Consider the following 12,952-nt stretch of genomic DNA (forward strand, 5'->3'; position numbering starts at 1 on the left):
GACCTTGCATTTGGCCTTGTTGAACTTCATTTAGTTTAGTTTAGTTTCGTTACTCTTTCATTAGCACTGCTGCTGTTGTTGTTGTTGTTGTTTGGTGTTGTTTCTCCCTTACTGTCCCAGTAAACTGCTGTGTCTCAACCCCTGGGCCCTGTTTGTTTATATTTTCTCCTCCACGTACCACCAGAGGGTGGGGATGGGGTGGTCAGAGACCCTTCCTGGTTAAACCACATCAATGGCAAAAACCCTCTCTCTGTTTTTTAAGAGTGAATTTTGTTTCAGTAGCACACCGGACCTGGGTGGTTTTTCTCCTATGAAAAGGTGTAAGAAAACGGTTCCTGTTATGTTCAAACTGAGGAAGTATTTTCCAGGGGAAAAACTGGAACTTGAAAAGCATTTATTTTAAAGTGTAGATGTATTGCCTTATGATTCCTGTTATTTTCGGAATGCTGTTGGTGAGAGTGTTTTTTCTAAATTGATATTTCAGAAAAATATTCTACCTGGGATTTTTTTGGTTTGGGTTTTTTTTTTTTTTTTAAATTCATTTTGAGATGTGATCTGTAGCTATAGGGTTACTATTTTTATTAATTTAATTTTATTTAATGCTGTCTTTTGGACTCCTTCCTCCTCATGTTTTTTCTCTTTCCTGCCTTCCTGTTGCCATCACAAGTACTGAGGGTATTAAGGGGATGATTTCCTGAGGGACAGGGATGTATTATTACTTCTTTCTTTCTTTGTTCTTGTGTCCCATCTCTCCACTAAGAAAACCCAACATCCACGATCCCTTTTCCTGTTCCTTGGAGTTTTACTGGCTTTGATGCAGATCTAAATCTAGTGGTAGAAAAGTTGACAGAAGTGAATAGGTCCTCTTTGGTACGAGTAGAAGTTACAGCCTATATTAAATATGACTGGGTGTTTTCAAGAGGTCCATTATGTATGCCTATATATATATAGTGTACAATGTAAGATTGATGTTTTGTGATTGCAATTAACTTTTTAATTTTTAAAATTTTTTTTAGGGAGAAGAAAGCCATAATTGATCCTTCTTTGTTCAAATACAAAGTCCAACCTATTAAAAAAGATCTATATGAAACTGTTATTGTTAAAGCATCTCAACTAAGGTAAAAATCAATATATGAAAGTTAAAATTGTACTTTATAACCGTGTGAGTTGTGTAAGTTGCTGTAAGATGTTTTTGATACAAAATGGCATTTTAAGATAGTCTGTTAGAACTCTAAATGGGAGGCACTGTAACAAAAGCCTGTGTTTCACAGGCTTTCCGTAGCAAGGGTTCCAAGCTTTACTGGTATTAACGCCCATACCAACTCCTTACAAGTCTCTGCTTCTGTTGGCACGCAGATGAGACCTGCTGTTGCTTCTGATACCTGTGCCTACTGCTGTGACTGATGGAATAGGTGAAAAAAGTTTGAGAACCCTGTTCAGTAATACTGATGAACTATTGGCATTGTGAGCTCTTTCTCTGTGGTAGCATTACTGGTTTGAAATGTTGGAGCAGACACTGGCAATCAAACTGTTTTAAAATAGAAAGCTGCAAAAAGCTTTGGCTTCTTAAATAACATAATTTTGTCATGATTTTTTTTTTAGAGTAGATTATGCATCAGAGCTTTATAAACTGGATCCTTTGTAAAAAAACAACCAAACAAAAGCAACAAAAAAACCCCCAAACCAACACTTCACTGATTTCAAGTAATTTAGTTCTAGAATAAACTGAGATTATTTTTTTCATTAACTGCTCCAAAAACTAGTTGTTTTTTTCCTTCCCATGAAGTAGTGCAGGTTCCCTGGGATGCCAGGAAGCATTTAGAGCACACGCTGTGCTGTAGTGAGGAGTGCCACAGCCTGACCAAGCAGTGTGTGAATTCACCCCTCTCACTTGTTGGCTCGAGACTTCTGTGCTTTACCTCCCCATTTGAGAGATGTGAATGCTGCTTTCTGCAGTCCTTGTTTGCTTGCTTGTTTTCACACTTTTCTGAAACAATTGGACTTTAGTTTTAGTTTGGGGATTTTAAAAGCTGCTGTGATAGAAAGGAATGTTTGAAGGATCTAGCAGGGATGAATTGGCTGTGAAGTTTGTCTGTATGTGTGTATAAAAAAGGACATACCAGGATCTTCAAAACAAAAACCACAGATGCATAAGTCAGCTGTTGAAGTATTACTTGTTTTTTGTTTCTTTTTTTTTTTTTTTTTTTTTGTTCAGAAGGAAATTTTTAATTGAATGGGGGGTTGCAAAGAATGGCTGTTAGTTACAATAGTAAGGGTGCAATTTATAATTAAGAAAATGAGAAAAATGTTAATCATGTGATCTGTTACACGTGTTCTTGCACATATTGTCAGCTGTACCTAAACAATAATTAAATATGTTAGTTGATAATGCTGCCTTTCTTTCCTAACCCAGCCGGAGGAAACATCTCTTTTCTCGTGATAGACTTAAACTTTTTCTGAAACAACACTGTGAACCACATGATGGAGTCATTAAAACTAAGGTAAATAAGAAGGAATAATTTGTGGGATAGAATATTGACCCTACTTGGGTTTGTTTTTTTTTTTTCTCTTCTCTGCTAGCTCCTCGGAGCTTCTTTTTTAAACTACATCATTTAGCTTTTTGTAGGTATAATATATTTAGTATTTGACTTTTCCAAAATAAAAGGATGAATTCTGCAACTTTTTCTGTAAAAACAGGTTTTTGTTAACTTTTGATTGTAAACAAGATAGTAGTTTTTCTGTTCATGAAGCAGAATTTAATTCTCTAATTTCTTGTTTAGCTACCAGTTTAGAAAAATCCCCAAAATAAAAATGGGAGCTCTTACCTAGAAAAATGTTATTTATTAAAACATAGTATATTTTTGCTTAGTCTAACACATTATTTGTTTTCATTCTTCAAGGTATGCAGCTGATATTTCAAAGTCAAATAAAAACTAACTAGTCCTGTTTTGGTACAATAAGCTAATATAATTCCGTTGTCATGCTTTTAGCTGGAAAATATTTTATTGTAGATTGAATTCAGTCTCCAGTTCTTCAGTGAGACAGAAGTACCAAAGAGTTCAGGTGACTGGAATGGGCTTTTGATGAGGCCTTAGTTGTTGAAGATGTTAAGACGCATGTTTTTGTCATATGTGGAGATATACGGTGATACTTAGTACAGGTTCACATCTTAGTCTGCACGGGACGACTGAGAATTTCTGCTTCCTTGTGCTCAAGGAGCTGAGCAGCTTTTCCCACATGTACCAAGTAGGCAGCAATTTCCCTTCCGTTGCCTTGCTTGCTGTGCCATAATCCTGTACTGTGGATTGCATCCTTGACCCTGAAATCCTTCTTATCTTGATCTTGTTTTTAGAAAGTAACATGTTTGTTTGTTAGGTGTTGTATTTTCTGTATGTTTTTAAGAAGAATCCTCACACAGTTGCGTAATTGCTCATTTTGCACAGGAAAGATCCAAGACAAGAGAACATCACTGAGAGTCTTGCCTCTTTAAGTTGTGGGAAGTAACAAAGGCAACTAATTTCTAAATAACTTTGTAACTTTAAAGTCTGTTTCTTTTAAAGAAATGGAAATAGAGAAAATAGAGCCGAAAGGGATAAACCATTCCCTTCCTTCGGCTTGCTAATGATCGTGTTATCCTTGATGTGATACAGTGTGCTGGGTCTAATGATCTATTACTGATGCTTTCTGGTGCCTCTGGAAAATTATTATATTCTGTATATGTGTGCATTTGTCATCTTCTCTTTGTTTGGGCTTTTTGTGGAGTGTCTCCTTGTTCCCTTGCTGATTGCCTTGCATTTCAGCAGTTTTGTGAACATGTCCTATTTGGAGTGTTCCCCTTTGTATCCTCATCCATATCACCTGATAAGGGTAGACCTCCTGAAGTCCCCAGGTTGAGAAAGCAGACTTGAAAATAAACTTTGACAGTTTAGAATGAGAGAAGTCATACATTTTCTCCTCCTCCAGAAATCTTTAAGTATGATACAGAATTTATGTGATTCTTCAGTAAATTAATTTCCCATCTTTCTCTGTCAACAGTAATTCTTAAAAGATTTCAGTAACTTGCTAGAAAGACCATGCCCAGCTGTTTGCTAAAAGGCATCTAAAGAAATAAAATCTTACCAAATGAGGCAAAATTCTGTTTTCAAATATGTGCTGCTTACATTATTATTATCCACTTAATCAACTTTACAGTTGTAGTATTTGAGAGCTTTATTTCTTATCCTAAGCTAACCAATTGTGAATCTAGTTATTTTTATTGTCTTTTTTTGCAAATTAATAATTTATTAATTATCTTATATTTATGAAAAGGTAAGAATTTCACAATGAATGTGTGTTTTCGTCTTTCTTACTAAGGCAACATCAATTGCAAAATATAATCTAGCAGAACAAAATTTCTCCTACTTCTTTCCTGATGAACCACCCACGTTTATCTTCAGTCCTGCAAGCAGACGGCGAGGAAGACCTCCAAAGAGGCCATCTCCTAGTCTTGTAAGTAATAGCATTTTTCATTCCACATGAAAACACATCAGCGTGGTCTTTTTAAGTTCTTCCATTTTCTCTGAACTTTAAGTTGGAATGCAAGGTTGATGTCGTGCCTTTTGCTTTGAGGATGAGTTAGGATATATTACATAATTGCTATTCAAGTAGATTACTTTATAGTTAAGCTGGTAAAAGGGACCATACTTGGTATGTTATCTTCTTATTTTTATTATTTCGGTGATCACACCAAGAAACTAGGTTTTAATTTTGTTGTGAAGGCGCATAGAGTACTTGTCCAGTGTTTAATAAATAATTTGCTAAAAAACTTTAATTACCCTCAGATACAGCAATGTCACTTGCCTGTATTTAAATTACTCAAAAAGAAAGCTCGAAGAAAGTTTGTTTTCCCTCTCTCCCCACCCCCACCAACTACTAGGCAGGTTTTCTGAGTACTTACTATGGGAAACTCTTACAGCCTATTTTTATTCTTGTTTTAGAGATCTGTTGAAAAACTGGGAATATCTGTTGCTGGTCATTTCACTGTAGATATTATGTTCTTTTTTTCCACTCCCCCTCTGAATTATTTATCAGGAGGACGAAATTCCTGCTAAACAAAATACCCAAGGAAGCAAAAGTAAAATAGCAAAGGAAAAGACAAGGTTCCAGAAGCAAAAGGAAGATATGCAGGCCATGGGTAAGTTGAGGTTTAGTCCTATGACTAGTAGAACCAGTTTTTGCAGGTCTGAGAGCAGGCCATAATTAGAGTATTTTTTGGGGTGTACATTTCAAAGGGAAAATGTAGGAAGAGTGCACTGCCACAGCACTACTGCAGAGTGCCCCTTTCAGTGGTTAGAATGGTTGTTTCCCGAATTATTTATTTTTTTATTTTTATTTTACTAAACTGGGGAAATGCAGGAAGCTTGTGGTCCAGCTGTGTTGATTTCTATCTCATATATAAAGAGCAAAATAAATTTTTGCAGCAGAAGTCATGTATAAAATTTACCAGCTGAAGGTATATCAAAACATAAACATTTAACACAAATCAGTCTATTGTATGAGGAAAATCTGTAAATGGAAAAACTACCTCAAAATTTAAAAGAACTGCAATGCTTTCTAAACCTCAATAATCCTTAAGGAAATATTGAGTTTTTCTGACAGTGTCTGTGTGTAGATATTTAAGGTATGTCTAAATGTTCTGCAAGTTTACTTACAGAAAGTTTACCATTTTTTCTAATTAAAAGAGTATGAATCACTTAAAAGATTTTTATTTTGGACTGACTGAATTATTTTGGCTTAGTTTTTGCCTATTTCTGACCCATTTAAACTTAGTTTCAAATGAAGTAAAGGGACCCGCGTACCTTTTTGTAAGGGTTTAACTGGATAAACTGGTGTGTCTTCTTGAGGAAACAAAGCTCAGAGATGTTCTGGGTTGTAAGCACTGATGTCCTTCCTAAGGAAAGGCTTTCATCTGTGGAAATATTTCAGGGAACTTCTGGTTTCTGCCTCTTCTTTCCATTATGATAGAATGTTTTAGGATGGCAGGGACGCCTGGAAATTATCTAGTCTGACATCTGCTGAAAAAAGTGCAAAGTTGTCTGAGGCTGCTCAGGGCCTTTTTTTTCATAGGAGGTGGGGACACTAGGGTTTAATTGGCCTCACTAAACTTGTGTGTCCACTTCCCCCCCCCAACTACAATTTTGTGTTCCCCCCCCCCCCCCCCCCCCCCAATTAGCATCTATTTGTTTATGTGCTGGAAATGACAGCACAGAACAAGGTTGTAGCTGATGAACATCAAAGCTGCTTCCTTCCTTGTGTGATGTTCAATGCAGCTTCTAGAAGGCTATTTAAGACACATTATGGCTTAATTTTATCTATCTTATCCTACTGCATCCCAAAACCCAATGCCCTTGAAACATATAGTTTCAAACAATGAAAGAGCAAACAGCCTTGAAATAAGTTGTATACAACATGGAGATCCAAATGTGTTCTTTGTATTTTCTGCCACCTCACTAGAGAGCTATCACAGCATGTTGATATTCAGACTTTGTAAATGCTTTCTTTTCTTTGTCGAGGACACAAAATGATGATAAATGCACCAAATAAGTAATAATAATAATAATAATTTAAAAAAATACTGTCATGTCACCCTTGTTCTGTGTTTTCATTTTTGGCCCAAAATTAAAGACTTTTTTTTTTTTTAAGATGCAGTTTTATAATTTGAAACTGGCAACCTGTTATAATGGTTGTCTGAAAAGTATGATCCCATCCATACAATAAGCTTAAAAGTACACTTTCAAATATACTGTCTGAATGTAATTGAATATTAATCTAAACATTTTAGCCGTAAATAACTTGTAATTGAAATGGCAATTACTAACATTCATAAGGCCTCTTACAAAGTGCTGCTATAGTTCTTTACTAATGATGTGGAAAGGTAGCAAAATAGCAAGTACCTTGAAAAATCAGCCTCTTCAGTATGTAGATCAGCTTCACTGCTTTTGTTTGCTGGGTGAGAGCCATTGCTGGTATGTGTAGCAGATATCTGTAAAAGCAATCTATCCCATTTTCAGAATTTTATAGGAAAATGTAATAATTTGAGTGCTATCTACTTGCTGTAATAGAATTAAGGATCTTTTTTCATTTTCTTCACTTGTGATTCTAGCTTTCTTGTATGTTCAATTAAAATGGTAAGCCCCCTGTGACCCTCTTTTATTTCTTAGCCTGTGTGTGGGTTGACATTGTCTGTCCACAGAAAGTGGAAATTTGTATCCTGCTGTTCTTCTGCAGCTAACTACAAAGAAATCTGGATCTCCTCAGGCAGTAACATTTATTACCAATTAAAGTTCAGTTTAAACTGTATAACAGAAGTAAAACTTGCACAAAACCCACTGAAATACTAAGTAGGTTTCAAATGTATTGTCATTTCAGTAATTCAGTAATTATTAAACACTTAAAGATCACTTATTTAAAGGTTTTTACTATCACAAATATTTCATGGTTATATGCCACACCTAGTTGTGACATACTTTTATTAAGCAGTCATTTCTAATTATGTTGCTGTAGTAATATGCAGTTGGAATCGGTTCTCATCTTTATGCCACTTGATAGAAACCAATAAACAAGTAATAAACTTCTGTATACTCATAAAAACAGAGAAAATGTACTTTATTGCAGTGATGACAAGCTTGTAAAACACATATAATACTTAGGCTTAAAATTCTGATTCTTTAAGGAACTTTGAAGTGATTGAGTTTGTGGTTGGCATAGAAACAATTCAGTCTTCATAACAATATCTTTTTCATATGGTAATGATAAAAAGATCAGCCTATTTAGCACAGTTAAATAAAATTAACATTTTGTAAAAGAAAATATAACTTTGGTTTGTTTGGTTTTTTCCTTTATAGCTTTTGAAAAAGCTAAATTAAAACGAGAGAAGGCAAATGCTATAGAAGCTAAGAAAAAAGAGAAAGAAGATAAGGAAAAAAAGAGAGAAGAATTAAAGAAGATTGTGGAAGAAGAAAGGATGAAGAAGAAAGAAGAGAAAGAAAGACTCAAAATAGAAAAGGAAAAGGTAATGCATTTGCAGTATATGTATTTCATATAGGAACAGTATAATGGCTTTCTAGTTGATTTGTTTCTTAGTTGCAACCTGCTTCAAGTTATTTTCCATTAACTATTTTCAGTTCATAGGGATGCACTTTAGAAGAATAAGCAGTTATAAGATATGATTATGGATTTGTATTTTTGGATAACGTCCTCTATTGTAATTGTAGGTCACAAAAAGTTCACTTTGAACTTATTTCTGAAGTAATGTGGTGGGTTTTGTTTGGTTGTTGGTTTTTTGTTTGTTCCCATCCCCCCCTTCCCCAGTAATGCATGACAGTATTTGGTTTACTGGTTGTCTTCTACTTAAGTAGACGCTGTACTGCATCAGATTTACAACATATTAAATGGCTCTGGGTTTCCTTGTGGTTTCTCTTTGCATGGAAATTGCCAAATAACATTTTGTCACTTTGAATATGAAGAAATTATTTATTTTACTATATTTTACCACAGCTACATCCACTATCTAGTTTGATGGTCTTTTTTTGTGGCAACTTTCATAAATACTCTTGTTTTTAGACATTTTTTTCCTCAGCCACATCCATTTAAAAAAAACAAACAAATAAAACCAGCAAAACCCCTTGTCTCATGCAACAAAGCATCACCACAGTTTACTTCTAAACATTTTTGCCAATGTCTTCTTATACAAAATAAAAAATTATTAATTATTTAATTATAATTAAATATGTTGTATTTTGCAATGTGATTGAAATAGTAAGTGCTGCAGTTCTGGAAACTATAATAGGGCAATCTGACCATATTTTATGTATAATTGTAACTCTCTTTCAGGAAAGAGAGAAGCTGCGTGAAGAAAAAAGGAAATATGTGGAATACCTGAAACAGTGGAGTAAGCCCAGAGAAGATATGGAGTGTGATGATCTTAAGGTGTGATTGAGTTTGAAATAGCTCAAGCTTGTACTTTACAGGGTCCCCAAACTAGATTCCCTAATGCAGAGACAGATCTAGGTCTGATCTGAATGCTAGGGGTTGTGAATCTCCTGCAGTCATGTAATATTTCCCAGTGGTGATGCCAGTAGGTTTGTCCACATCTGCATTTTCACCCTCCAGAAAGACTTTACAGGCTGTTCTCAGTGTTAACATGGAACAGATGTATTTTTAAAGCACTGATCTTACTGAGTGGAGGGTATTGAGTATGCCTGACTTTTCTGTTAGATGTACAACATGAGCTCACCTAGAATAAACCTGAGTTACATAAAAGATTTGAGTAATGAAGAAACCAAACCTGTGGCTGCGAAAGGTAGAAAGGACATTAGCTTGTTATTCTCTATGATGTTCTTTTGATTTAACTCTAGTAGTATCCTTGCTTAACGACCATCTTTCTGGATGATCCTGGGCAACTGTAGAAAGTAACAAGAATTTACCTCCCAAAGAACTTAATGTTCTAAGCAAGAATATAGTGTGGCTGTACGTAATGGAAAGCTGCCTAGGGCTGTCTAGTGCTATACATTTATGTGCATTTTATTATGCGTAATTTTGTCAGGGGATAGCAAAAGAAGGCAAAATTGTCAGAAACATGGGGACAGGGGTTTATTTGAGATACACATGGAAACATGACAGAAGTGCAAAGAGGACAAGTGGAATTGGAGTGTTAAATGAATTGAAGTGATAGCACAGGTTGGGATGAATATGATAGCTGAATGTATTTGCAAGGAAAGCTGTATACGCCCTTGAAGATGAGTGAAAACTCTTAGCTGTGTATTGAAAGGGAGAAGTTGAAGAAAGGAAAGAGCATTGTCAAAATGAGGGGAAGCTATGCAAAACAGCACTGCTATGTTTCAATTGGAAAAGAAAAAGGGAGGGGTGGGAAAGTGGTATCATCACTACAGTGAAAATTAACAATATGAATAAAGATGAGTTTAGATGAGGAAACAAGAAGAAAGATCCAGTGGTAGAGTACTTTTCAAAAAATTCCCTTCTCAAAAAATGTATGAAATACCTTACTGTGTTATTCTGAAAGTGAAGTGTTTTACATTCTTCTCATTAATGCTTGTGAGCTACGACCTTTGTGGAAAGGAACCACCCTTCTGGAAATTGTTTGACGGTGTCTGCTAAGAAACATTAAATGAAGACAAATCTTGAAGAGTTACATCAAGATATTAGTTTGAAAGTCAAACTTGGTGTTGGACACTGTCATCTGTGATTTGGAGGTGGTGGTTCTGTTAAGTGGTCTTGTTACATGATTACATCATCTCCCTTTAATATATCTTGAGCTATCATAAGTGCATGACCAATGCAAAAACCCAAATACCAGAACACTCGGTCATTAGACATTATTTTGCATATCCTAGTATTAGATGTATGTGTTTTTATGTGAATGTGTTGGGGTTTTGTTTGCTTGTCTTTGCAAGCAATTATGAGCAGCTTCTTTGCTTGTCCAGACAAGCTTATTTTTGCTTGTCTGGACAGTTCCAGCAAATTTAAGTTCAAAACTCTTGTGAAATAATACAAGTTCCAAGGGAAAATCTTGCCAACTATTGTTCTTAACTTGTATTGAATTTGAATTCCTTTAAAGAAAGATACAAAATAATTTAACTTCATGAACACTAATAAACTTTTATCTCAAAAGATTTATGTCCAAGTTGCATGCTCTTCAGTTTTTAATGTTAGTTACCATGATAATGGATTATGTGTCTTGCAGAACTATTTTCAGTAAAATGTAAAGAAAAACAACAGATATACTCCTTGAAATTATAGACTGATTGGTTTTAATCACTTGTGTACTCTGCAGCAACTGAACACAGTATTAAGTTGTCCCATTTGGATTGCAGGAACTTCCTGTTCCAATGCCAGTGAAGACGAGACTTCCTCCTGAGATCTTTGGTGATGCTCTGATGGTTTTGGAGTTTTTATATGCCTTTGGGGAACTTTTTGATCTTCAAGATGAATTTCCTGAAGGAGTGACTTTAGGCAAGTTGTTGTTTATGTGGGAAAGTGCCCTGATTTTGTGGTGTCCGTTCTCGTACCAAACAACCAAACATCTTAAGCGCACCCAAGTACCAGTGCTACAAAACTTTCTGTGCAGCTTTAATAAGTCAGTGCTTACATGTGCATATTAATTCAATTTTCTCTTCACAGTCAACTCTTGCAGTGTTTATAAAATAAAAATTAATTTCAATATAGAAACTGTTACTCTACTTACTAAAATGTCTACTTGTACTTTACTCTTGCAGTTATATATTAAGAAAATAATGTTGTTCTGTCAGCTCTCTTTCTGACAGCATCGCCTTAGGAATATTTGCAGTAAATTATGGAAAAGTAACTTGACTATTATACCTGAAGGAAAAAAAATGTTTTCATTCTTCAGTACATAATTGTTTTCCAACTTTGCGGCAAAAGTGACACTTCTTAAACTTTATTCACAGAAGTGTTAGAGGAAGCTCTTGTAGGAAATGACACTGAAGGCCCACTATGTGAATTGCTGTTTTTCTTCCTGACTGCCATCTTTCAGGCAATGGCCGAAGAGGAAGAGGAAGTGGCCAAAGATCAAATAGCTGATGCTGAGACCAAAGGTCAGATCCTTAAATTTTACTGCTGAAAAACTGAAATTCCACTGGAATTAACTTTAAACTGCATGACCTTATGGCATTCCTATGTTTAATTTTGTCTTATTATGCATGGATATTGTATGTAAATTGACTTGTTTTTTCTCTTTTATCTGAAATGAAAGCTTTAAACTGGACATGAAGGGTGGGGTGTGAGGAGGATAGAGAAAAAACAAGCTCATTGTTACTGTGATTGTATCCAGCAAAGCATAATAAGCTTTTAACAGCACTGCTTGTGTTCTGGAGGTGAGGGAAACTCTTCTTCACCTTCCTTCTCTTCCTTCAGCACTGTTAGATGTTTCCCCTGAGGGCCAGGAAACAAGGCATTTTCCTAAATCTTCTCAAAAGTCTGTATCTGTAGCTATTTAAAAAAAAAAAAGAGTCTGGGCCCAACTGGATAATAAACTAAAACTCCCCAGCACAACTATAATGGAGAATTCAGCATTCATCAAAGACTTAGAAGTGTGCATCCACAACTCCTCAATACTGCCATGTCTCTGTGTTTTTCCAGTTAAGGATCTCACAGTCAGTCTTGCCTTTGGCCTTCACCCTAAGGCTGAAGTAGCTCATGTTTTCAGAGGCTTTTGTTTTATACTAACCACTGATCAGAAGGAAGTGTAGGCTCTTTTCCAATTTTATGTGGTTAGGGACATTACATGTGTGTCTTCATCCTTGGTAGACTGTTTCTGTTCTGTGTTCAGGCAGCTCAGCTATTCAGTCCATGGTCCATGAATGCTCTCAGCCTCATCCTGCAGAGTGCTTTACCTGTAAGATCTTACTGAAGCTACATGGAGTGCTTTGCAAAGAGTTTGTCAATAATAGAAACTTAAAAGTATTCCTTATATCCCCTTTGCCCAATTTTGTTTTTTTTTTTTTAATGCCCTTGCAAGGTGCTTCTCTCTTAGCTTTTTCAGTTCAGCTATTTATGAAGCTTTGCTGTGGATCAGGAAACTGATCTGACTACTCTGTTAGGCTCATCGAGTATCTAGTGATGGTCTTTCAGTGCAGTGTGTTGGTGTAATTTAGGAGATAGAAAGAAGCATCAGACTGGGAGCCTTGAAAATATTCTAAGATGTTGCTGTTGCATGTACCTTCTGTGTTTTGAAGCTGAGGTCTTAAGACTTTGCCCAAATCTTTTGCCTTGTGCAGTGTTTGGTGGAAGGGGAAAACAACTGTTGCCCCACTGCTGTTGTCTAGTATGTCCTGTGTTTGCTGACAGTTTTGCTGCCTAGTTAAAGCAGAAGCTTTGACCCTTCTTGCTAGTCTTTGTTTCATTAGAGGTAGATAGGAGCATAAAGCACTCCCTG

At 35.8% G+C, this 12,952-nt stretch overlaps 1 protein-coding gene across 1 annotated transcript in view; it reads left to right on the plus strand.

Moving 5' to 3' along the window:
• Positions 1 to 1,016: 1,016 nt before the first annotated feature.
• The window catches only part of BAZ1A (bromodomain adjacent to zinc finger domain 1A), a gene marked incomplete at both ends in the record, with an annotated part of 29,445 nt that continues 17,509 nt past the window's right edge, over positions 1,017 to 12,952 (plus strand). Inside the window, 8 exons of the mRNA XM_010165769.1 lie at positions 1,017 to 1,118; positions 2,414 to 2,501; positions 4,354 to 4,488; positions 5,071 to 5,173; positions 7,884 to 8,050; positions 8,872 to 8,967; positions 10,872 to 11,010; positions 11,466 to 11,612. Of these exons, the coding sequence (XP_010164071.1) occupies positions 1,017 to 1,118; positions 2,414 to 2,501; positions 4,354 to 4,488; positions 5,071 to 5,173; positions 7,884 to 8,050; positions 8,872 to 8,967; positions 10,872 to 11,010; positions 11,466 to 11,612 (977 nt within the window). The remainder of the gene's footprint in view (positions 1,119 to 2,413; positions 2,502 to 4,353; positions 4,489 to 5,070; positions 5,174 to 7,883; positions 8,051 to 8,871; positions 8,968 to 10,871; positions 11,011 to 11,465; positions 11,613 to 12,952) is intronic.

Source organism: Antrostomus carolinensis, unplaced genomic scaffold, assembly GCF_000700745.2.
Source record: "Antrostomus carolinensis isolate BGI_N321 unplaced genomic scaffold, ASM70074v2 scaffold3044, whole genome shotgun sequence".
NCBI lineage: Eukaryota > Metazoa > Chordata > Aves > Caprimulgiformes > Caprimulgidae > Antrostomus > Antrostomus carolinensis.